At 45.1% G+C, this 26,473-nt stretch overlaps 1 protein-coding gene across 12 annotated transcripts in view; it reads left to right on the forward strand.

The window, feature by feature from the left end:
- Positions 1-20,193, forward strand: part of NHSL2 (NHS like 2) — a 270,707-nt gene extending 250,514 nt beyond the window's left edge. For 5 of the 12 annotated variants that reach the window (XM_053202471.1, XM_053202472.1, XM_053202473.1 and 2 more), the window contains 6 exons: positions 2,090-2,217; positions 2,521-2,716; positions 4,533-4,664; positions 5,853-8,177; positions 9,674-9,806; positions 10,647-20,193. In XM_053202471.1, coding sequence (XP_053058446.1) covers positions 2,090-2,217; positions 2,521-2,716; positions 4,533-4,664; positions 5,853-8,177; positions 9,674-9,806; positions 10,647-10,971 — 3,239 coding nt within the window. In that variant the 3' untranslated portion in view covers positions 10,972-20,193. The remainder of the gene's footprint in view (positions 1-2,089; positions 2,218-2,520; positions 2,717-4,532; positions 4,665-5,852; positions 8,178-9,673; positions 9,807-10,646) is intronic. The other 7 variants (XM_053202474.1, XM_053202477.1, XM_053202479.1 and 4 more) reach the window with 2 other exon arrangements.
- The last annotated feature ends 6,280 nt before the right edge of the window (positions 20,194-26,473 follow it).

A 26,473-nucleotide genomic window follows, 5' to 3' on the forward strand; every position in this document is an offset into this window, starting at 1 on the left:
CCACATGACAAAGTTTTGTGAGAAGTAAAAATGGTATGTAACCTGCTTGGCAAGAGTATCTTGCAGCTGAAGAGACCCTGATAAGATGCATCGTCAACTCCCAGTACGTGTCCTGTGGAACGCAGGGCATGGCTGGGAACGATACTAAAGTTACCATAAAAGAAAAGACTGTACAGTCCGTGATAAGACTTTGCAATATGAAAACCATACTCGTTTATCAGAGGGATTTAGCTAATGTGAGTGGCAAAAGGATTAAACCTCAGTGCTATGCGAGAGGCTACTGGGGCATTACAGTCTCTGGATGGAGGTTACAAAGGACATGCGTATGTCAAAATTCACTGAGCTGCGCACTTAAGATTTGCGTTCCTTACTGTAGGTAAGTTCTATCTCCATGAAATAATACAAATAAAACCTCAGTTGTAGTCGCAAGCTCCATGCCTATGCCAGGAACTCACTGTCCCACTTGGGCTTTTTTCCAAACCTAGAAGCCCTTCCTCACTCTCCCAACCCCCAATCCTCACACTTTATTCAAAGCTCTCTTCTTGCCTCACCCAAAAACCCCTTTAACGCTCTGCACTTTGCATCCTTCCCTGCATGAGCACTCGTGCCAGCTGCCTTACGCCATCCAGCTCAAGAGGTCTTGTATAGTTCTGAGCTGCTTTTTCTCTCATTTGTCCCTTCATTTACTCATTCATCTACTAGTCCTGGGTGTAGAGTTTGTCCACATAACCAGACTGACTGTCTCAACATAAAGAATGTTATCTCTTCATACCCTTGCCTTTCTAGAAGCACCTGGCACAGAGCTGGATCTCCAGGAGGGGCTCAGTAGACATTTGTTGAGTGAATGTTACATGTGTAAAGAAGCCTTATCGGCTCTCATTTATCCACACCAACAAAGGTTAACTTGTAAGGGGACTAGAAAACAGCAGCTGGGCCACCCAACTGGACTACAGCCCAAACCCCCACCTCCCTGCCAGGGCAGCAGTGACCTTAGAGAAGCAAGGTTCTGAGGGACACCATGAGCCTTGTGTTCAGATAAGAGAGGAGCTATCATGCAGAAAAAGAGTCCATGTGCTTTATGTTGCCACCGTGGGCAGATTTAGGATGGGTGGGTAGAAATATAGAGGGAGGTATATTTCACCTCAAGATAAGGAAGAGCTTTCCTGACACACCTGACAGCCCCAACTGTTCTTGGATGGAATGAGCTGCCTTGGGAGGAAGGCTGCCCTCCCTTCTCTGCAGGAGCATGTGGAGGCTGAAGAAGCAACTGGAAGGGCTGCTTAGGAAGAACTCTGAGCCCACAGTGGGGTGTTGGACCAGAGAACTTTTGAGGCCCCTCCTGAGTCCAAGTTTCTGGGAGTCTTAAAGTCTGTTCAAATGTGCATAGAGCCCCACCTGTTGGTTCTTTGCTCTCACGTTCCTCCTTTACTCATCGAATTCATCACTTAAATGAAGCCCATCCAAATCCTGTGCATCCTTCTTACTCGCTGACAATGCCCCTCGACTTCTCCCGCCTTCTATGTCACTACCTCTGCTTTCTCTCTGCTTCAACTAAGCCCCTCTTGACCTGACACCACCCACACTGGGACCAAGGTGCAGGGAACCAGGCCCTTGGAGGCTCAAATAAGAGTTCTTGACATCCAAGGGAGCACTCCACATTGGACTTTCCAATGCAGATGTCTTCGTGATTCATGCAGGTCCTTTCCCTGGTAGGGCTGCAGAAAACCTGAAGAGGTGCAGGGTTTCAGAGAGGGGACCCTGCAGCCTAAAATGGCAAAAGGTGTCTGCTTTCCGGACCTCTCCTCTAGGTTGAGCACCTAAGGTGGGGGCCATCAAGACACAGGCTTGGTCTCAGAACTGGCACAACTCCATTTCATTGACTCTCTTTTCTCCTTGGCGCTCACAGTCCTGGGAAGTAGGACTTTTTCCATTTCTGAATCCAGAGGCTCAGAAGCCGGAAAATATCCTAGAGAAACAATGCAAGTCAGGCCTGGCAGCTAGAGCAGGAGCCCCAGCTCTCATGGTCCCTTCCCAGCCCAGTGCTTGGCCATGGCCCCCTAGAGTGTGTATCCACTGTGCTATTTTTCAGAAGAATATGAGGAACAGTACTCGGAGGCCAGACTCCTGGGGCAGACCTTCCGCTCTGCTGATGAGGCCCCTGAGCCCACCCTTAGCCCAAGGCCCCAGGCTGGCAGGCGTCTGGAGTTTGTATTGATGGTGAGTTGCCTCTTCCCCCACCTGTGAGAGCCAGCATACAGAGCTCTCTCTGCACTCATTGACAGGGGTCCTCAAGCAGTTTACGTTACCCATCAGGAGCTGCCACTCACCTCTGCCCACCAGGAGAGCTATCCGGAGGCCCTGCTGAGATGGGCTGTACACAGCAGGTGTCTGGCCTGGTAGCCTGTCCACACTTTCCTGCCTCCTAGATGAAGCCTCCGACCACCCTACCTAGACAGCCATCCCATGGCATGGCTCATCTCGTCGGGAGCACACCCTTCCCATCACCTTCTTTCCCAACAGCCTACAAAACGGCAGCTGAGCGAGGATGAGACTACCACCCAGGGTGTGAGGGCCCCTGAGGCCTCCCTGAGCCTGTCTACCACAACCGACAAGCAAGCTGCCTGGAATAGCCCCTTCCCTCTGCCCATCCTAGACGAGAAACGGTGGCCTCAACCTTGCTCCACGCACTCTGACATTGTGCCCATCAATATCTCTGGTAGAGTTGCTTAGTATCGCTTCCATTTGCTTCCCTCCATGCCAACTACAGACCATCCTCTCCAAATGCACTGGGTGCCAGGGGAGGGAGCGAGACTTTCTTTGCTACTGGCTCACCCTGCACTGTCAAGGTCATGGCTCTCGCCGAGGAATGGAGGCATGCAGAAGAGGGGGCTCTGGCTGCTCTTTCTTCACTCTCTACTGGCACTGCCATACTAACTGACCCCATCTGGTAGCAAACAAATCTGTCTTAACAGAAAACCCTAAAACATTGTGAACTTGTGTGCTCTTTGGTTACATCTATGGAAATTTCAAGTTTGTGAGTTCAGTTTGGTTTGGGGGAAGAAAACTTCTTGTGCCAGAAGCCAGATTTGTAGTGCACAGATAGGAGCCAGAGTGGAAGTGCAAGGTCAGTAGTGCTGGTGGTAAAAGGGAGGATCATACCTGGAACACAGAGCAAGGGCCTTGTGATACTTTCAGTAGACATCCAGTCTTCTAGTGAGGTGGGCCTCTTCAACCCACGTGGCAAGTGTTTGAAAACGGAAGTAATAGAAAGAGACCAAGGCAAATGAGGCTCAGCTGGCTGTGACTTTGGGGACATGTGGCACCCTATACCATGCCAATCATTAATTCATGCTCCACACTCCACCAGCTGTAAGTGGAAGAGGAGGAGGGTCAGTCATTTCAGAAGAAGGTAGGGCCAGTGACTGGATGAAATGAAGACCTCCTGACTTAAAGGGACCAGAGGCACCCTGTGAGCCAGCACTAGCCAGTGGTATGCTGGGAAAATCTGATAAAGACAATGAGGACAGGTCTGGCCACATGTGGCAACGTTCCCTAGATATGGGGCCATTCAGAGCCCCTGGCATCCTCTCAGGAAATTAGAGGCAGGAAATAGAGGTTAGAGCCTAGGGAAACGTACCAAGAGGAGTGCGGGCTGAGAAGAGAAACTCACAGAGTAAAGGTGGGCACTTTGTTTTTAAACTTCCACCTTACTCTCAATGAGGCCAGCTCTGATTTTGCCTGCAGAGCAACTTGGTGGGGGCAGTGGGAGTGGGGACACATGTAGCCATGGGGCTGAGAGGGGAGGGTTTGGTTAGCCAGCTGCTGAAGGAGAGGCAGTGGGGGGAGCAGCGGGTGTCACCCCACCCCTGCCCTAGCAATTCCCCTGGAGCAAAGACTGTCCCAGTGTTTTAAGAGAAATAGATATCAATCACTACCCAGAGATGAATGTTGATAAAATGTGATCAGATGACTGGAGGACAGGCTATCAGGCTGCTTCCTGGATGCTGGGGGGCAGCAGGGTAGCCTCTTGGAGGCACTGTCCTTACTGGCCCATACAAAGACTTTCTTTGAGAAAAGATTACAATCAAGCAACATCTAGTCTCAACTTGTCTCTCTACACCAGTGATTCTCACCCCAGGCTGTACCTCTGAATAATCAATCACCTGGGGGGTTCAAGAAAATGCTTCTACTTGGGCCCTACAGCCAGAGATTTAAGGGTTCTTGATGGGGTTCAGGTATTAGAGTTTCAAAAGCTGCTCAGTTGATTTTCACACATAGTCACAGCTGAAAACCATGGCCCTCAGCCACCTAAGACTCACCAGTGACCCTGAGTACGACCCTACGAAAGCCAACATGTACACCTTGGGGCTGTGGGTATCCAGAGCCAGATTGGGAGGGAGGAGGATGAAGGGCCACCTGCCTGGACTCTATTCATGCTCATTGCTCCTGCCATCATCCCTTCTCTCCACCTCAGACCACTGTACTGTAAACAGAAACCAGGATGCACCCAAGTGTCTTTATTTTGCCTACAGGGCAGCAGTTTGATAAACATGCAAGTTTGCGACACTCGTTGTTTAACACAGAGACAGCCGTGAACCCCAAATCCACCCTGAGGCGGAGGCGGACCATTATTGGATTCTCTAACTTTTCCCAGCGAGACCAAGGTGACCCCACCACAGCTGATGCCCCAGAACCTTCCCCTTGTTCATTGCCACCAGTCCTGCCACCCAGGGATAATTCAGAGTGTGGGGTGGTGGGGGTGGGGAGGGAGGACGGTTGGATGACTTAAAAGAAGCCAATGTGGTAATTAAGGACAACCAAGGGCCTTTTGTCAAGGTCATCAACTGAATATGGAGCGCAGGTCTCCCAGGCTAATAAGTTCACTATGTTATTGTTTCCCATTCTAAATGGAATATAGCCAAATGTGTCAGATTTAGGCAAATAGATAAAAGAGGGAATCATCACTAAAAGCACCATCCTAACAGAGCCACTACTGCTGCTAAACGGAAGCCATCCAAAAAGCACAGACCAGAGAGATGGATTTGAGTCCTGGCCTCTCCACTTATTAACCATGAGGCCTTGCCCAACTTACATAACCTCTCTGAGCCTCAGCACCTTTATCTGGAAGTTGGGGCTAATAATACCAACCTGTGAGAATTGTCATGCATATTAGAGTTATTACATATATTCACCTACCATGTGCCTGGTACATAGTAGGTGTTGAACAAATGGTGGCTGCTGTTATAAATTATTATACTACTAGTAGTAGTAATAATTGTTCTATATGAGAAAAATCTTTGGGGATTTTGGACATGTGAATAGTTTCCTCACATGCGTAGGTCATCTGAAGTCTCTCATGTTGCAAAGCTAAAAAGTGACAGGTGCCAAAAATGTAACCAGACTCTGAACTTTCCAGCTGTGGCATACTCCAGATTCATTGCTGGGGCTGAAAGTCACACAGTGCTGTCCTTTATCAGTTCAAAAGCCTGTGCTCTAATCTCAGGAGAGGTGAGCACTGAGGTCTGTGATGGTTCATGAGCCTGGGGTGAAAGCTCGGGAAAAACCCAAGGTAGTCCCACCTGCCGCTTCAGCTCTAAAAGGAATAATCAAAGCTGGCAAGTCTTTGGCAGCCTCCTGGACAATTCAAGGGCAGGCACCCTGTGACTCACCGTGTGGTGATGGGCAAGGACCCAACTTCCCCAGCATCCTCATTTATGGAAAGGAAGAACCAAGGCATCCTGACCAAGCTGTTGGCAAATGCTTCTTGGCAAAAAACTTGGTGCTCCTGTCTCAAGACAGCTGCTGGGGGATCCCTGGCTGCATCGCTAACTTTCTGTGTTTACCTTCTCCAGGTCACAGCAATAGCCCAGCGGGCAGTGTGGCCTGCTCCACCACCTCAGACATCAGGCTCAGTCATTCGGTCCCAGAAGGTGTCCATGGAAGAGTTGCAGTTGGTCAGGAAGTTCATTTCCCAAATCTCCCCTCACCAGTACTGAGGAGTCCTTTGAGTGATCCAGAAGAAACTCTCCAGGTGCGTGGTGGCGCACACCCTCCTAGCATGGAGAGCATAGGAATGGTGTATAGCATCCCCAGTTCTTGCAATGGACCAACCGAATCGACATTCTCTGCTTCCTGGAAGGGAGACACTTTTACCTACATGACTCCAAGTGCCACCAGTCAGAGTACTCAAGTCAGTGAAAATGGAAAAAATCCTTCCTCTGGGAATGTTTGGGTGTCTCTGCACACACTACCACCTCTAGTTCCTAAGGAAGCTGCTACCCTCTTTGTTACTTGTGATAACCCAGCAGGATGCAGTGGGTCAGTTGGCTACTCTGAGCACCCTGCTCAACGAAGGCAGGCAGTGGAACGACCCTCCAAGATTGGCCTTCTCACTAGTGTTACCTCAAGGATGGAGACAGGCCCAGGTGGGGCCAACAAGTTCCGGGAGCGGTCACTGTCTGTGCCCACAGACTCAGGCACCGCAGAGGTGGACTATGATGAGGAACAGAAGGCTGGTGAAGCCTGTGCCCTGCCTCATGCCAGTACAAGTTCTGAGGGCAGTAACAGTGCTGAAAACATTGCCTCCCTTCGTGCCCAACAGGAGACCCAGCACAGAAGACAGAGATCCAAGAGTATCTCGCTCAGGAAGGCCAAAAAGAAGCCTTCCCCACCAATGCGCAGTGTCTCACTGGTCAAAGATGAGCCAGTCCTCTTGCCAGAAGGTGGGTCAGCCCTACCCAAGGACCAGAGGCCCAGGAGCCTTTGCCTCTCCTTGGAACACCAAGGACATCACTCATCCCAGCAGGATGCTCAGGGTCACCCAGCTGTGCCGACCTTCAAAGATCCGGAAGGCACACAATTCTCCCACCACTGGTATCTTACTGACTGGAAGTCTGGTGACACCTACCAATCCTTGTCCAGCTCCAGCACTGCCACGGGCACCACAGTCATTGAGTGCACCCAAGTTCAGGGCAGCTCAGAGTCTCTTGCCTCCCCCTCCACGTCCAGAGCCACGACACCTTCCCAGCTCTCCATTGAGGTGGAGGCCAGGGAAGTATCCTCCCCAGGAAGGCCTGCTGGGTTGATGTCACCCTCCAGTGGATACTCCAGCCAGTCAGAGACACCAACACCCACCGTCTCCATGTCCTTGACGCTGGGCCACTTGCCCCCTCCAAGTGGCAGTGTCCGGGTGCGTCCAGTGGTACCTGAGAGGAAGTCATCACTACCCCCGACATCACCAATGGAGAAAATGTCCAAGTCACGGCTGTCGTTTGATCTACCACTGACCTCGTCAAGCAACCTGGATCTGTCCGGGATGAGTATCTCCATCCGAAGCAAAACCAAGGTGAGCCGGCATCACTCAGATACAAATTTTGGGGCCAAGCTGGCCCAGAAAACGAGCCCCAACCAGCCAGTTATGCCCATGGTTACTCAGTCTGACCTACGTTCCATTCGCCTGAGGTCAGTCAGCAAGTCTGAGCCAGAAGATGACATCGAGAGCCCTGACTATACTGAGGAAGCAGGAGCAGAAGTCTTCACCTTGCCAGAGAGAAAGATAAAACCTCCCATAGCTGAGAAGCCCCCCGTGGCCCGAAGGCCTCCAAGCTTGGTCCACAAGCCACCATCTGTCCCCGAGGAGTACCCGCTAACTTCGCTTACCTTGGCTATGACCCCCAAGAGCTCCATTCAACACACGAGGCCACTCCCTCCAGACGTCTACACAGTGGTGCGGAAACCAAAGTCCTCCAGCCCTGAGGGCAGAAGCCCAGGGGAGTCAACAGCAGCCTCAACTCTTGTTTTCACACCTTTTGCTAGTTCCTCTGGTGCTTTCTTCTCAGGAACACAGCAACCTCCCCAGGGAAGTATGGAGGATGGAGGCCCCAAAGTGAGAGCCCTGCCTGAAAGAATTAGCCTCCAGAGCCACGAAGAAGCAGAGAAAAAGAAAGGCAAGATACCACCCCCTGTCCCAAAAAAGCCCAGTGTGCTGTACCTGCCTCTCACACCACCCACAGCTCAAATGGAGGTGTATGGAACCGAACCAAGGCTGTCTCTCAGCCCCATCATCACCCTTCAGGAAGAAGCCAGCTGTCCCCCCACCAGTGACCAACTGCAGTCACCTGGTACAAGGATGACTTCAACACCGGAGGCTGAAGGTGAAAGGGAGGCAAGTCCTCTAGGTTAGTAAACTCTCTGCTGCCTTTTCTTTTGAATCCCAGGGAAGATGAGGGTAAGGATGGAGTGCCAGAGACAGAAGCAAATGCCCCCAAATAATGATCCTGAGTCCAGGATAACCAGGTCAGTAGGAGGCATCTCTTGAGGGTTTGGGTTATTCTAAACAGGCCTCACTGCCCTTGGGATTAGGAATGACCCAGGGGTGGATCTACAAGATCCAGCTTGGGCCAATCTCACCTGGAACCCCTGATACTGACATACTAAAATCAAACTAGTTCTTAGCACCCTAGGACCTTAGTAGCCCATCTACCTAGTCAGGCACACATCCCCTGCCCTAGGAACTATCTCTCTACCTCCGGGTATAGCGCTTTTCGCTAGCCACATGGATTTTAGTTTCATGCATGGGACTCAGTACCCTCCCAGGCTGAGTTCAAATGCTATGGAAGGCTTGCAAGCTTCTGAAACAATGGAATATGTTTCTAGCAGCAGCCTTTCTTAGTGCTTTCTGGAAGAAAGGGAACTCACTTTCTTGGATGCTTTGAGGCTAGCTCTTCCTGGAACAATAAGACTAAACTAGATAATGTTCCTCATAATTTTTCAGGTCTTTTTTGCATGTGTCTTTTTTTGTTTTAATTGTGGCAAAAATACACATAACATAAAATTTATCATCCTAATCATTTTTAATGTACAGTTCAGCAGTGCTCAATACATTCACAAGGCAGTACAACTATGACCTCCCACCATCCACCTCCAGAGCTCTCTTCATCTTGCAAAACTCAAGTCTGTATCCATTGAACAAGAACTCACCATTGTCCCCTCACCCCCATATGCTGGCAACCACTCTTCCATTTTCTGTCTCTGTGAATTTGACTCTTCCAGGGACTCATGTAAGTGGAATCATACAGCATTGGTCTTTTGGTGACTATCTTATTTCACTTAACCTATTGTCCTCCAGATCCATCCATGTTTTTCATCCTTTTTTTTTTGTACCTTTAACACCAAACATCAAAATCTTACAACCTTCCTTAGGCCAAATTTGGACTTCCAACATAAGTTAAATCATAGTGGCTAAAACAAGCAAACAAATCACAGCCACAGGTAATTTTTAGAAGATGCATCATCAAACTCCACAGGCTCCCTCTGAGATTCAGATAGGTCCCACTCCCACCTACTGGTTGAGTCATTGCTTTAGATGAGTCTCTGCTTTTTGATTTTTAAAAATACTGCATTCAAAACAAGAGAATGCTCAGGCAACCTGTTGTGTAATGGAAAAGGTGTGAGAACACAGGGACCCATGCTGATCTTCACCACTCACTCCACCTTGGCCAAAACACTAACCTTCTGAACATTGTGTTCCTCTGCAAAACAGAGACATTAAGAGTCTCTGCCCTGCAGCCCTCCCAGAGTTGCTTTGAACATCAAATGAAATACCACAGGAGAATGTGCTTTGTCCTAACTATTGTGGTCGAAGTATTTAATTCCTTCTGGTTCTTATGCCTAGGGAGTTCTACAGAAGCAAGCACTGAAGAAAAAAGTGTAATCAGTGATAAAACAGCCGAATGGATTGCTGAAGAGGACGATGACGTGTTTGTGGCTTCACGCACAACTGAAGATTTGTTTACTGTGATACACAGGTGTAGACCAATTTTCTTAATTCCTATTGTAATTGTCTACCCTTCTTATACCAAAAGAAAATCTGCTACCTCTAAGCAGCCATTAGAATTGCAACTGGAGCCTAAGTTCAGATACCCACATATGTGAATGCAGCCCTCAGCCTTGCATATGCAATTCACTGACATCTTTGGGTGAAGTGGAGGAGGGGCAGGGAAGGGAAGACCAGGTGCCGAGTGAGAGGCCCCTCGTCTCCTAGCAACCGCAGGCCTATTGTGGCTCCATCTGCTCTCTCACAGCTCTGTCTACAGACGGAGACATTTAACCCTTCACAGAATTCCTTGTACCAAAAACATCTTATCAAGAAGTGAAATGGGGCAACAAGCCAAGCATCAAAGCAGGAACTTAGGCAAAGTGGGACCGGACCGGGCACCAGTTATTGGACAGGGTTTCAAAGCAAGGACTTGGTGATGAGAAAAAAATAGAAAGAGCCCAGTCATTAGAGCTGGAGCACCAGTTCAGAACAGGATCAGCTCTCAGACTGTCTTGATTCAGAGTCACTGAGCTACTGGCCTAGACTCCTTAAATGCTTCCTTGGTCCCAGAACCTAGGCAGAACTGAGCCTGCAGGCACAGGCCAAGCGACTCCAGCTGGAGGCATTGAAAGGGGTATAGAGAGAGGAAGCCAGACAAGGGACTCTGAGGACTTAGCAGAGAGAGAGAGAAAGCTGGTAAGTACAACTGCTTGCAAGGCTGCTGCATGGTAGCCCCCACATCATGCCACTGGCATTCATGAAATTATACGAAGCATTTAAGAAATATCTGCCACGTGAATTCACTTAAAGCAAACTTTTTCTTATTTAGGTCCAAAAGAAAGCTGCTTGGCTGGAAAGAGCCTGGTGAGGCCTTTGCTGGCGGCAGCAGACCAAGCTCCCATTCACCAATAAAGAACACAGCTGATTCTCCAATCAGTGAGTCAGCTGCTTCTGCGGGGTCAAGTGGCAGTGCCAACCTAGATGCTGGCAGAAACGATGATTTCAAGGCCTTGCTACAGAAGAAGGGAAGCAAGACAACTCCAAGGTCCCGCCCCTCAGCAGCCGAACTGCTGAAGACCACTAACCCACTGGCTCGGAGAATTATTGCACAATTTTCAAAAGACTGTGAAACTACCGATGACCCCAGTACCTAAGTCCCGAGTTCAGTTAACAGGGTTTAGTTATTAAACTTGAGTAGACAAAGGGGAAGAGAAAGGGTTTTAAAAAGTAATCATGGACATAACAGAAGAGCCTACATTTCTTTTACATTAACTCACACTCTGGACAGCAGGAGACAGGTCACTTTATCTAGAACTAAATCATCAGGCACTTTAATCATCTTCAGACCTTTTACATTTTCATACTTACAGTCTTGCCATTACCCAATTACCGATTTTCTCCTTATCTTCCCCCAGTGTTGTGCCCTGAGAAGAAATTCTCAGATGCAAGGGCACATGTACCATCTTTTCAATCAATGGCCAGGCTGCTCCATCCCTGACTCCTGTCACTGAGGGGCACAGTGTGAGAGTGGATTGGGGACTGCCAAAACTGGGGATCATAGGGTGCCATTGCTGATTATTCACTTTCCTGGCAAGGCCTTGATGGCCCTGTGTGGAGAAACAAAAAGACTCTGGTGCCTCTCCATCCACACTTAAATTCCCCCCACCAGAGAGGTTTATGGCTGTGCACTTATTTCAGCATGGGGTTGATTGGATGGCTTTTGTCATTCAAAATATGAATGTGAGTGTGTCTTGAAATTCATGCCTTTTTCAGTTTGATTGTCTATGCGGAGATCAGGGTGATGACATTCAATAATCATGTAGACGACCCCCCCCCGCCCCCACCAACTAGGAAAAGTCAGGACTGGGTTGCTTTGGATGAATCAAGTTCAGCCAACAAATGAGGCAGCCATTTGTTCACTCAGATCTATCCAAGGTAACTTGTACATTGCGCCTTGAAATTCTTCAAGTGTCTGTCAACAATGATAGCTAGAATCAGTGCCCAGCTCATGCTGCATTCTAAGAACTCTCGTTTCATTTGCATATAACCTTCATTACAGGAAGTAATTAGCTGAAGGAACAGCATCATCAAAGGCTCAAGGAGGAGAGAAAGTAAGTGTAACTTGTCCACCTCCATTCAGTTTAGATTGTGGTTTGTGGTTCCTTTTGTTTTTGTTTAAAGGAAGTCTTACTCTGTTCCCAAACCAAGAATGTATGGACTAAAAAGAATATATCCAAAACCTAAAAGGCAGCCTTGCAAGTGGCTATGGCCCATAACACACACACAAAAAGGGCTACTTTTTGCCATTTATGTTCCACTGTGTGACTGACTTTACATTAACTATGTTGGGGGAGAGTGTAGGAACTCGGGGGAAATGAGATGCTGACGGAGCCCCCAGAGCAATCATTGTGACTGCCCCCCACACAAGCTTATAGGCACTAACTATTCTTGTCAGTTCAATTTTCTAAGCAGAGCAAGAAAAGTAATTCATTTGATTTTCATGTGTCTGGTTTTGGGGAGGTTGGGGGAGAAAAACAGTCAACGCATTGAACAAAAACTGGCTGACCAATAATGGAGGGTTAATGGTCCACATTCCCGAGAAGGGAAAAGAAAAGTCAAATGAAATTGTAGCCTGATTCCTGGACCCCTTCCTCCTTCACTGCCACCCCCCCAACCCAACAGATTCATTGGCCAACATCCTGGATGATGCAGAAACTGCCCCAGAGACAAGCAGATCTTGATTTTGATAGGTCACATTGCTCACCAATGAGAAGCAAGCTCTTAGCTCCACTACCCACACTCCTGCAGACAGAGCAGCTGAAAAACTACACTGAGAGCTGAGAAGACTTGGGCCTCTCATTCAGAGGTCTTAAGCCTAGGCCCTTGGTTGGTACAGGTCTGAATTCTAGACTTCTAAGTGCAGGCCAGGCTCATCAACTTCTTTGCAATCAGCACTGCCCCCTAACTTAGAGGCCACTTAAAATAATAAACAGTGAGTACCCAGTTGCTTTTGAAAGCATTCAAACTATTTGGTTTGAAGGTCCAGATCAAATTTCAGGGGTTTTGCCTGAAATAAAATAGATTCATTCCTGGCCTGAATTTATATCTGAATGCCACACTTGTCTGCCCCAGACTCAGAATTCCAAAAGACAGAAACATTTTTCCTCTGCAGGGAAATGAAGGGGTGTTCATGCTTTGGCCTAACAAAAGTGAAAGGCTGCCAGGGCCTTCTCATTGGGAACCACTTTGAACAGCTGAGCTCTGAAGCCAAATAAGAGACTCATATAGTACAGGATGTGTTACTTCTACTGGTTTTTCTGGAAGCTTCTTGTTTGCTACTTCTAGTGGGTTTCACCTTTCTGTCCCTGGGTGGTTTTCCCAAAAGATTCTAAAGCTGAATGCCCAGACACTTTTATGTTTTGCCGTTACCTTGAGTCTTGCTTTCCTCTACAATAGTCTGTATACCTGGAATTTTTGTAACATCTTCTGCATCATTACTATGGCCTTCAAATACCCAGTGGTGTTTCCATTAGCACAAGAGGATTTGGGGCAGAGATTTTATGGTCAGAGGTAACATTGAGGGCAAGAAATATTCCTTTAATATTTTGCAACAGGTGGACCTAATCCCAGGCAAACAACCAAACTGTAGAATTTGTTAGTCACTGATGACTATAACACCAAACATCTTTCCTACTCCTAATCCTCAACCTCTCTCGTCCCCATGATTATAACACCAACTCTCCCACCAAGGCACACAGCACAATGTTTGCTGCCCTCTGTACCGACTCTGTTAAGACCAGAGAAGAGAGGCTGACAGCCCCTCCATGTAGGCTTTCAGAGACCTAGTACCGCCACGGTTACTAGTGCAAATAATAATGAGCACAATTTTTGAGCATGGAATACAGAAGGGGTTCAAGTAAAATGAAGTTTGCCACAGGACGTCAGCTTCCAATTCAAGTTGTTTCTATCCTTTTGTTTGCTCTGATTCCAACCGATAGCCACAGGTAGCTCTGCTGGACTAACCTCAGTGTAGTCATGAGTAGAGGGAGTCATCCCCAGGAGAGGTCAATGGGTAGCAAAGAGTGATTTACTCTTGGTGGGTATTCATTACGTATTTGTGGTTCAGATGTCAAGAGTAGAGAGCAAGCCATTCTTGGTAGAGCAGGAAGCCTCGCTGGTATCTCCTCTCCTTTGTCTGCCTCATCTCTCACCTAAGCCTCCCACCTGGCCCCAACTTGTCCCTCAGCCCTGACTCCTGTGAACTGCATCCCTAACCTACAGCTTACCCTTTAAGGAGGCAAGACCACAAACAGCGAAATAGTTCGTGTTAGTCTAATGACCTCAAATAGACCAATTGGTCTGAAGGCATCACCTTGAATGTGCAAAGACTAGAGAAGATTCTATAAAGGCTTACAACAAACATTTCACTGGACATCCATTTTAAATCTCTAGACAACACGGATCAGATTGTGATCCTGCAGTACCTATCTGTCTGAGCAGATGTGTCCATGCACCTGCCCTCTTCCTGATAAACAAACTATTCCTTAAAAAATTGAGTTTGTGGCCAGTGCTCTTGTTCCTCACCAGTGCAGCCTTCCATCATCACCAAGTCTGTAACACAATAGTAGGCTTTCACTTTAATCTGATTTTCCAGGGCCAGGACTAGAGTGAGGTGAACGAAGCGCCCACTCTCAGGGCCGCACAAGTGCCTTACCCTCGTCTCAGCCCTGCGCTTTGCACTCTATGAATATCAGTTTATCTTCTTCCTGTGAATAAGTGTGGTTCCTCTGATAAATCCCTGTTGTTGCACCAAATGTTTTATTGCCATCTCTTTTTTCCATTGCTATAAGCCTTTGTATGCCTATACATCTAAGAATAGACAATATTATCAGAAAACATGGTTGATTTCTAAGCAACCTGCTCCAAGTGGCAAGTTAGCACCCATTTTCAGTAGGGATGCAGACGGAGACAGCCCTTCAGCACGATAGTGAATGGGCTGGAGGTCTGCCATTGGGATGGATCTTCATTCTCCTCTTTCTGCTCCATTTTCCCCAGACCTTGCTTCCCAGCCCCAACTCTCCTGAGTGCCTCCTAGTTTGTTCTCTTTACTAAGAAAAACATGCTCTCAGGAAAGGGATAAAGTCCTTTAACATCATAAGGCTTAATGCTACCTTTTTTGAGGGTTGCTTGCATTATAACAGGGGAAAAGCCTTAAGCCAAAGGAATTGAAGTTCTGCCTGGAGAATTCTAGGCCTCGATTAGCTGCAAAGTGTATTTTTCACCACAGAAAGGCCAAATTCCCTGAAAGCTAACTCCAGAACATAGAAAATACCTTAATCTCCTGGAATTATTGTATTAAATTGCTGGTGGTTGATTAAATAGTCCTGATACCCCATGCTGTTCTATTGGACAAGGGACCAAGGGACCACATCTACCAAGAGACTCTCAGAAATGGCTACTGAAAGCCACTGAGAAGGCCAAGATCATATTGTACATTAACATTTTTACACAAATGGAATTAATACTAGTCATTTTAGTGAAAGAACACAAGGACTTAGAGTTTGTGAAAATGTGTCCTGTTTGTGAAAGGTGAAACTGTCTGATCAATGTCTGATCCATATTGGTCTCTTGGTGGTGGTGGTAATTATTAAACTTGCTAGAGGTACAACTTTACTAAACACAAGCCTCTGCTTCCCCTGCCCTTATTTATGTTTTGTGCTATCACTTCAGCTTGGTGTGAGAGAGACCAGATCTATACCAGAGCATCCAGTCCCTCCAAAGTCTTTGCTCATATTTTAGCTATAAGTCACCAAGGTATTAGGGATTTAAAACAACAAGAGTGGGAAGAGCTGCCTTAGTCAAAGAGCAGCAAAAATGAAAACTTAAACAATGACATGGAATAAAGTTTTAGAATATTCTGACACAGATTTATATAGGAATATGGCAGTAAACAGTTATAGCCAAATATTTGAGGTGCTTTTCATAAGTTTAGCAAAAATTAATTTGCATAAGTAATGGATTGTGTGAAATAGGAATATACATTTGTTCAGTAAAAGCCCAAAATCAAAGCCAGTGGTTCTCAAAGTGTCATCCCAGAAACAGCAGCAGTAGCAGCCCTGGAGTGTGTGTGTGTGTGTGTGTGTGTGTGTGTTCCAGTGATGTTACTTCTCCAAGCCCCTGAATCACTATAGCCACAACTGTTCAAATGATTTCAAACTTTCCCACCATTTCTGCTGTCATCACAGTGATTGGTCTCTGGCCAAGTGATGTATATTGTCGTGTTGGTCAGGTATACATTTGTTTGGTGTTAAGAAATTACCAGATTGAATCAACTACTCGCTTAACCTGCAGAACTCTTGATTTGACTTAGCCAGCATGTCTGGCCCGTTTTGGATTTAATTTTTTTGAATTCACAAATAGGAAAAAAGGAAAAAAGTGTTATGTTTGGTATTGCCAACCCTTAAATACCTATCTTCACCAAGGTGGCTGTTCTCTAGGAGGGCTCTGATTTTAAGATTTTGCCTACATAGTAGAATTTGAGATCAACAAATACACCAACAAAATCTGAACTGGAACAACCAATTAACCCCCCTCAGCTTCTTTTCAATGCCAAGCTTTATAGAAACTTATTCCTTATGTGGTGTTCCGCTTTTTTTTAATGTCCAATTTTACCAAATGTTATGCATGCAAATGCAACATTGTGCTCACTGTATAAGTCACCCCAAACTCATTTTCTCCTCCATATGTGTGGTGGTAAAGAAATATCAATATGTATGTTCTTGCCTCTCCTGATCAAATCTGTAAATTACAAATCTTTTCATTAATTTTTAAATGAGATATATTTACTCTGGCTAGTAGTTACAATTTTATTCGTTTTATGATATTTCATTGCTACTCTTTTCTACTGACTCCAAAACTTACTTTGGGGAATATTTCTTATTTCTAGGTTGTTGTATTTATCTTATTTCTATATTTATCTGTAGCCATGGAATGTTAGAAGTGAAAGGGACCAACCTCTCATTTTACACATGAGGCCCAGAAAGTTCAAATAACTTACACAAGGTCACACACACAGTAGCAGGGCCTGGCCTCAGTTCCAGATCTCCTGCCTCTAGGGCCAGTGTTTTTTTTCATTTAAAGGGCTGCATTTATAGAAGACCCACAGCTGGCTTCTACATTTATGACGCATGGATTTCCCAGGTATTTCAACAAACTAATATATTTGCTTTAAGGGAAACTGCTCAAGATTTCTTTAAGTTGAATCCAAGGACAAATCTGATTTTCAATTTAGAAACATTCATTTCCCCTCAAAATTCAGTATATGTTCCCTACTTTGTATATATTTTCCCTAAAAGAAGTTTGAAAAATGAATTTTTATAGATCAAATTCCACCTTTTAGTAGAGAAGCTTCTTTTCTAAGGGAATCATCTGGTGACTTCTTTTGAAAAACAAAGACTCCTCTTCTCAATGTCCCCCAATGTCTACTTTATTTTTAGTATCAACTTTTGTAATTGGTGTTTATTTAAAGTAGGACAAACCAATATAGGCTTTCCTAGAATCTACTTTATCCTTCCCTTCTTAAACTTTATGAGATATCAGACTGTTACATGCTCATGAGATATTTAGTTGTATTTTAGAAACTTCACCTAGCTTGATGTTATGTCAATCCCTGGGCTCAAACTTTATCTCCATCTTATCAAAAAATAACAAAATTCCCTAATCACCTCTGTGCTCTGCATGCATTCTCTTTTCTGGAACATTCTTTGCCTAGTGTGACTCTTCTCTTTAGCTATTCTTGGGCTTCCTTCCATGGTCCGTACATACCTTATTATTCTGTGGAATTGAGGGCAGTGTCCCTTTAGGGTTATGCTAGTTACATGGAGTGGTAGTTCCAGTTATTTCCATTGTTCCCTTGTTTCCACTGGACCTCCTCTGGTTTCTATGTTCAGGAATGCTCATAGATTGATGGGATCTAGACCAGGGGTTGACAAACTTTTTTGTAAAGGGCCAGATAGTAACTAGTTTAGGTTGGGGGGGTGCACATGTGGTCTCTGTAGCATATTCTTATTCGCTGTTGTTTCTTTGTCTTACAATACTTTAAGAATGTAGATACCATTCCTAGCTCTTGGGCCATATAAAGCCCCAGGCTGGATTTGACCTGCTTGTCATAGTTTACTGACCCCTGGTCCAGACAATGTTCTGTAACAGGCATTTCTGTGACGGGCCCCATGTGATAACTGGGTTGTATACTGGGTGATATGGCTCACTGCCCTCCTATCTACTTCACTGTCAGACCAGTCTGCACAGAAGTGGGTGCAGAGGGGCTGCATATGCCAACCCATTATTCTTTGATAGGGTACTCATCATTGACTCACTCACTACCTTGGTGTAGAAATCCTCATTCTTTTCTCCAGACCTCCTGTCCTGGTTATCCAATGTGCCTCTTATTCCTTGAGTTTGAGGTAAACTGAGCGGGAAGAATGGATTTCTGAGTTTTCTTATTTCTTTTGTCCCTATATTGGTCTCCCGAACTTTGGCTGGGGACCCTGGCCCTGGGCCATCTGGCCTGACCTGCCCTATATTGCCGTCACAAGTTTAGGGCTGTCTCTGGAAAGTCTGTTGGCCCAGGCCATGAGATGCCAGTTTGGTATGCAATTTCCTAGGGAAATCACCAGCACTCTTGATTCCCATAGTTGGTTTTGAAACCCAGAATGTCCATGTGTCCATTTTCTATAATGTAATTTGGATCTGTTCTAGACTTACCCCAGCAAGAAAACCAATGAGGTATAGAAGGTATTCTGTGTCCACAGTGTTTTCCTGTCTAAATCCCCTGCCTCCTTGGCCCCCCAGGCCCCAGGATGGACTCCCTGAGATGCCCTGTGCAGCACCACAACCAGCAAGCATTCAGCATACCACCACCTCCTGTTTTCTGAACCTTTAAAAGGATCCCTAGGGGTACCTGGCTGGCTCAGTCAGTAGAGCATACAACTCTTGATCTCAAGGTTTGAGTTCAAGCACCATGTTGGGCTAGACCTCACCTAAAAAAAAAGAAAAAAGAAAAAAGAAAAAGAATTCCTTAAATATTCCTCAAACCCTACATCTTGCTGCCATCTCTACCTCTCATGCTACCTGGAAGTCTAAAGCTCAGATTCACATTTCACATTTTTCTCATGTAAGCATTGAGAGATATGAGTGAAGAAGGTGTGTGCCTGTGTGTGTGAGCCTGGTTTCTCCAATGGAACTGTGAAGGCCCCATTGACTACTGTATCTGTCTCTCTTTTCTCTCTCTCCCTCTCTCCCTCTCTCCTTCTCTCTCTCTCTCTCTCTCTCTCTCTCCCCCCTCCTCTCTCTCTCACACACACATATGCACACACACACACACACACACACACACACACACACACACTCCATCTAGTGTTTCATCAGTTCTCTGGTCCAGATGTAGGTCTGATGGGGCTGGTCAAGAAGGGGATGAGGCATCATCCTGAGGAATTTCCCTTTTTTTGTCTTTTGAAACTTTCTTTCTACTGGTTTGTGCTGGCTTCCCTCAGGAAGCCATTTGAAGAAACTCTCTGCGACAATTGTGAACAAGCTGACATATAAAGAGCAAGGACTTTAATTTGATATGAACTCAGTCACTCAGACATACCTCCCAGGCTGCAGTTTTTCCTATCTAAGCAAATTGCTTCTTAGGACCTTTAAGCTTCCTTTCTGTCATTTGAGCCCAGGGATCTACCCACGTATTGAAAACTAAATCTTAAAAAGTCAGAGGCATGAGTAACTTTCAGGATTTTCCTATTTGAAAATATCTATGAAACAGTTTCTTTCTGCCTTTGCTTTAAAATTTCCAGACTTAGGAAGGGAACCAGGTTTATGCCTTGGACTCTAAGGCAACAAAAGACCTACACTTGCAAAAAGCAAAATGAGGAAGGAGGACTGGCTAGTCCTACTATGCATAGTCAGGAGACAGACTTTTTTGTTTCATTAGCACTTACCAATCAGTGCTTACTGAGTGCCAACAATGCACTTAAGAAAAAATAAAGGAGACGGGAATTTACAGACCAATATCCTAAACTAGAAGGCAGAGATAAGGCAATTCCCCCAGTGATAAGAAAGTGTCCCTGGATAAAAATTTCAAGAAGCAGCAGAAATTAAGAGAGACCATAATCCCAGGCTTTTTAGAATTCCAACACAAAATGGAAGGAAGCCCTCTGTGGGGTGATATTACAAAGGGTTTTTCTTTTCTTTATTTTCTTTCTTTCTTCTTTTTTTATTCAAGCATTCCATACTGGCTTGCTACCAGCAATTGAACTGTATTCTTTATATAGCTAGAGCTGTTTGTGTCTTCTCGAAATAAACTGTTTCTGTTAAAATCATTTTCTGTTTCACCCTCTGGTTTTCATTGTAGCAGTGATGCCTTTATTCAGACACTAAGCCCAGTTCATGAGCATGTGTTACCAGCCATGCAAGTGTGGGGCACACACACATGGGGTTTGATTCTCACAAACCCCTGACAGCCCAAAGCCTATATGCAGGACACAGTGTCTTGCAGAAACCTGGCCCACAGAATGGTGAACCTAAGGGACATGGTCAGGTAATTCGTGTTCAAGGACTTTGTCTCAGGGATTTGAGTATGACTGCTTATTGGAAGCAACAAGGGGCTGCAGAGGAGGCGGGGCTCTGGTGAAGTGGGCAGCAGTTGCCAGGCTCCTGAGAGGAGGAGGTTGCTGTAGCAACTGTGCTCAGGGCATGCACTCCCTCTTTGTTCTCTGGCTCAATGAAGCCATCCAGCAGGGCAGACCAGAGTGAGTCTGGGCTGGGCGCAAAAAAACAGACCAGATGTGGCCCATATCACTTCCATCCCTCAAAAAGGGTCTGATCCCACCATGCAGGTAGTGATAACTATATTTAAGGGTTAACTCTCATCCAAAAGGAGTTTCGTTCTCTATTTCCAACTGGCCCAAGCATGTAAGGCTGAGGCCCTTGCAGCCAGCATCCTTGTCTTCCCAGGCCCTACATTAGCTCATGTCCTCTGATAATACCAGGTTGTTCTTCCAAAAAGACACAACAGAAATGGAAACAACCTAGAAAACTCACAAGGGAAGGGAGAGGGGCCAAGGCGACTCTCATACAATAGCAGGTGTTAAGATTTAAGATAAAGGTCAGATAAAGGCTGGCTCAAGGTGGACCTCATGGCAAGCAGTACCTCAGTGGGACCTTGTGGTGCAGAGTTTAATGGTCACTCTGGCAGGGTCACAGCCTCCTTGTTCTACCATACCACAAGTTGGAGAAGCTTTTAGGGACTGACCCACACTGATGAGACCCACAAAAGACATGTCAAAGGCAGGGTCTGGTATATTAATTAACCAAAGAGAGAATATGCCTTTAAAACACAGGTCATAGGGGCACTCAGCTGGCTCAGTCACTGGAGCATGCAACTCTTGATCTCGGGATTGTTGAGTTCAAGCCCCAGGTTGAGTGTAGAGATTACTTAAAAAATAAAATACAATCTTGAAAAAATACAAAAAACCAAAGCATAGGTCATAAACAGGATGCCTGCAGGCTGAATTGAGCTCATACACACTGTGTGGAGTACAAACACTGTCTGGAGTTGTTTTTCAGTTTTTAAAAATTTAGGTGGGCACAATCTCTGCAGTTAACTAGTTCCTCATCTGTCCCTGTTATATTAAACCCAAACAGCTTCGTTCATGTATATTACCTGCTATGCCCCTGAAGGCATTTGAGCCTGTGAACCCTGCATCAAGGTGAAGTTGTGGGTTGAGTTCCCCCAGGAAGCACTCTGGGGTGGAGTTTGGTGAGCAAGATGTTTATTAGGGAATGCCCTAGGGAGCAACATCTGTAGGAGAGAAGAGAAGGAAATAGGTTTCTCTTGTATCACTTTATTCCTTGTTTGATTTGTTGCTGTAGGGGCCCAATAGGCTGTAGGAAGCCTATCATCCTATTTCACTATTTCACATAAAAAGGGAGCCTCATACCACACTAAGAAAGAAGTTCCAGTTGGATAAAAACCTAAATATGAACAGCAAAAATATGAAGCTTTTGGAAGATAATATAGGAGAATATCCTCATGAACTCACAGTACAGAAGGATTTCTTTTTTTTAATGTTTATTTATTTATTTATTTTTGAGAGAGAGAGAGAGAGAGAGAGAGAGAGAGAGCGCAAATGAAGGAGGGACAGAGAGGGAATCCCAAACAGGCTCCACACTGTCAGTGCAGTGCCCAATGCAGGGCTCGATCCCACAAACTGTGAGATCATGACCTGAGCAGAGACCAAGAGTCCGGATGCTTAACCAACTGAGCCACTCAGGCACCCCAAGAAGGATTTCTTAAACAAAACACAAAACCACTAACCATAAAGGACAAGTGATAAAATTCAACTGCTTTAAATCTAGGAAACCATTTAGTGAGTGAAAATGCAAGCCACAAAAAAGGAAAAGATACTTGCAACACATATAACCAACAAAAGAACTAGTATTCAGAATACACAAAGAACTCCTACAATGTAGTAATAAAAAACAGAGAATTCAATAAAAAATAGGGAAAAGACTTATGTGGACTCATGATAATAGAAGAAATCCAAATATCCAATAAGCATAGCAAAGTGCTTAGTCTAATCTATCAGCAGAGAAATGAGAAATGAGGGAGGATGAATTACAACGGGGTAGGGAGAAACTTGTGGGCATGATGGCCATGTTCATTATCTCAATGGTTCTGGTTTCACAGATGTTAACTCATCAAATTGTCACTCTAAGTATGTGGAGTCTGTTGTACATCAATTATACCTCAATAAAGCTGTAACACACACACACACACACACACACACACACACACACACACACAATGATATACCATTTCACATGCACCAGACTTGCAAAATATTTTTAAGTGTGGCAGTAACTAGTGTTGAGGAAGACGTGAAGGAACAGAAACTCTGACACACTGTGGTGGGCATCACTTTGGTTGGTTGGTTCAACCACTTTGGAAAACAGTTTGTCTTTCCCTATTAAAGTTGAAGATACACATCCCCCAGGACCCAGCAATTCCACTCCTAGCAATACAACCCAGAGAAATGTGTAGATCTTTCCCAAAAGAAATACAGAAGATTCATAGTACATTGCACATAGCAGCCCAAACTGAAAACAACCGAACGGTCCATCAAGAGGAGAACAAGCAGACTGCAGGATTCTATACAGCAAAGGCAATTAAACTATAGCACATGTAACAACATTATGGAGCACAGAAATAAGAAGTTGAGCAAAAGAAGCAAGATGCATAGGAACACATACAGGATGGTTCCATTTATATAAAGTGCAAAACAAGCAAAACTAAACTCTTACTTAGGGATGCATAGGTAGATGATAAAACTATAAAGAAAACAAGGAAATTGTTATCATAAATGTTAGGAGAGTGGCTCCTTAGAATTGAATGGGTCAGGGGTGCCTGGGTGGCTCAGTCAGTTGAGCATCTGACTCTAGATTTCAACTCAGGTCATGATTCCAGAGTCGTGGGATGGAGCCATACAACCGGCTGGCTCTGTGCTGATCGTGGAGCCCTGCTTAAGATTCTTTCTCTCTCCCTCTGCCCCTCCCCTGCTTGTTCCCCTCAAATTGAAAAAAAAAAAAGTAGAAGGGTCCATTGTAATTGATGAAGACACAGGGAAGGATTCTGGGGTATGAGAAAAGTTCTATTTCTGGAACTGGGCATGGTCAAACTGGTGTGCACTTGTAAACATTTTTACAAGTGTACAAAGTGTATATTTGTTTTAAATACTTTTCTTAATGTATGTATGTTGTATTTTACAGTAAGAACATTTTTTAAGACCCAGGATACAATTGTGAGTTATGCCAAATTTACAAGAAGGGCTGAAAGAAAAGGAGTCTAGGAAAAAGACAGCAGGCAGCAAACCAGGAGGAGAGAAACAGCTCCCAGATTTCCAAAACGGAGTGAACAACAAGCACCAAGTCTTATCCACCCCTGCTCTGCAGAACACATCAGAGTGGGGCTCAGAGCCACCAGCCTGTGTCCTCACATCCCTAACAGTAATATGATCACATAAGAGAAAAATGAGCGAAGGCATAAACAGATGAGAATAAATACTATTAGAAGGCAAACATATGGGGAAATGTCTACTCTTCCTTAATGAGTGAAGACATACAAAATTTTAAAAACTGAATGGCCATTTTTTGCCTATTATAGTAGCTAAAATTGAGGGGAGGCGGAAGAAATTACAATATGTCAGGCTGAAAGAGTACCAAATTGATGCATGATTACTGGCTGCTAACACTATGAATAAATACCATTCCTTTAAAATAAAATCTGGCAATATGCATCAGGAAACTTTACACGATCATGCCATTTTACTCAGTACTCTTGCTTCTGGGAATCTATGCTAGGAAAATTATGCAAAGGAAGGAAAAGGATATATGAATGAGTCTGGAAGTGACTCAAGTATCCCTCAACAAGTAAACCATTGAATAGCAACCTTAAGTGCCACTAAGTAAAAATCATAATTATGATAATGGGGAAGGAAGGAAACTAGCATTTATTGAGTGACACTTTTTTGACCTGTATTATAATAAGTGTATTACTTTATCTAGTTTGATGCAACCACCTCCAAAGTCTTTTATTGTTACTTCCATTTACATACGGAGAAACTGTAGCTCAGAGAAGCTCAGAGAAGCAAGTTAACTCATCAAAGCTAACACAGTTGTGAGTGGCAGAACAAAGATTTGAGTAAACATCCATCTGAATAATAAACCTCTGTTATTTTTATTCCATTACACTACAATATGAAAAAGAAAAAACTTCTCCTGGCATTTCCTGAAGTATTTTCCCCCAAACACACAGGTTATGGCTAATAGGGGTTTTTTTAATATCATATTTAAAAGTTTATTTTTTTCAGTTTATTTATTTTGAGGTGTGGGGAGGGAGGAGAGAGACAGACAGACAGATCCTAAGCAGGCTCCTTGCTGTCAGTGCAGAGCCGGACATGGGTCTTGAACTCACAAACTGTGAGATCATGACCTGAGCCGAAACCAAGAGTTGGACACTCAACCGAATGAGCCACCCAGACGACCCTAAAAGGTTTCTTTACCCCTAGACTTCTCAGGCATTTAATTACACTTGCATCTATTCAACAAGTATTTACTGGGTATGTCAGACACTTAGGTGTTGGGGATGCAGCAATGAACCAGAGAGACAAGAACCCTGCCCTCATGAACCTTATATTCCAGTCAGCAGAGGCAAAATGCAAATAAATACCCCAAATCACCTCAGACTGCAGCAGAATTAACAGGGCGACATGATAGATGGGAACTGGGATGTTGGGGGGGGGACTAGCCTAGATGGGTTGATTACAGAATGTTCCTCTGAGATGACTTTTGAACTGAGACCTCAATGGGCCTGAAGGGAGAGTCTTCTGGCCAGGGGGACAGCAAATTCAAAGACCCCAAGGAGGGAGAGAGTTTGCTGTTTTCAAGAAACAGAAAGAACCACAGCATGGCTGGGAGATAGTGAAGCATAGTGACCATGGTAAGGAGTTTGGATTCTATTGTAAGAGCAAAGGAAAGCCATTGGAGGGTTTCTGGAGGATCAGTGACATGCTTTGCTTTTTTAAAAATCATTCTGGAGGGCACCTGAGTGGTTCAGTCAGTTACACATCCAACTCTTGATTTCAGTTCAGGACATAATCTCATGGTTCATAAGATGAAGCCCCACATCTGGCTTTGTGCTGACAGCACAGAGCCTGCTTGGAATTCTCTCTCTCCCTCTCTTTCTGTCCCTTCCTTGTTCTCTCTCTCTCCCTCTCCTCCCTCCCTCCTTCTCAATAAATAAATAAACTTAAAAATTAAAATAAAAAAATTCTTGCTGTTCTGTGGCAAATAGGTTAAAGTAAGAATGAAGGTAGGAGACCAACGAGGAGACTACTGCAGCAAGCTAGGCAAAGAAGACAGTGGCTTGGGCTAGGGTGGTGACCACAGATATGGAGAGAAGCAGAAGGATTTGGGTTTATATCATGAATATTGAGCCAACTGGACTGGCTGGTGAATTGGAATTGGGTGACAAGTGAAAGGAGGAATCCAGAATGATCTCTAGGTTTTGGGCTTCAGCAATTGCGTGGATGGTGGTGTCATTTATTAGAATGGTGAAAATTTGAGAAAGAGAGGGGTTAGGAGGGCCAAATGAATGAGTGGTTATGCTTGAAATATTTTAAATTTGAGCTGCCTATTGGGCATACAAGTGCTGATGCCAGGTGGATTGGCAGTCCAGGGCAGTAGTCAGGGCTGGAGAGAAATTTGGGAGTCCTTGGAACATTAATGGTTTAAAGCCTTGAAACTGGATGAGTTTCCCTAAGGGGAAAAAGTAAATAGAGAAGAGAAGAGGACCTAGGATGAGCCCTGGGGCTGTCCAATATTTAGGCATCCAGTAGAGAAGGAACAACCAAGATAGAAAATTGAGTTGTAAACTGCCAAGATAAGGGCTCTCAAGTGCGGTATTCCCAAGCCTTCTTTTCTTGATCATGGAACCTGTTTGTCATGCGGCAGCTTGTGCTCAGCAAAACACTGAGGGAAATGCTGGCTTATGCTATAGCAAGTGGAAGGGCATAGAAAATGGTATACCAATTATGATTGCAA

The sequence above is a fragment of the Acinonyx jubatus genome, chromosome X (genome assembly GCF_027475565.1).
Source record: "Acinonyx jubatus isolate Ajub_Pintada_27869175 chromosome X, VMU_Ajub_asm_v1.0, whole genome shotgun sequence".
Lineage (NCBI taxonomy): Eukaryota > Metazoa > Chordata > Mammalia > Carnivora > Felidae > Acinonyx > Acinonyx jubatus.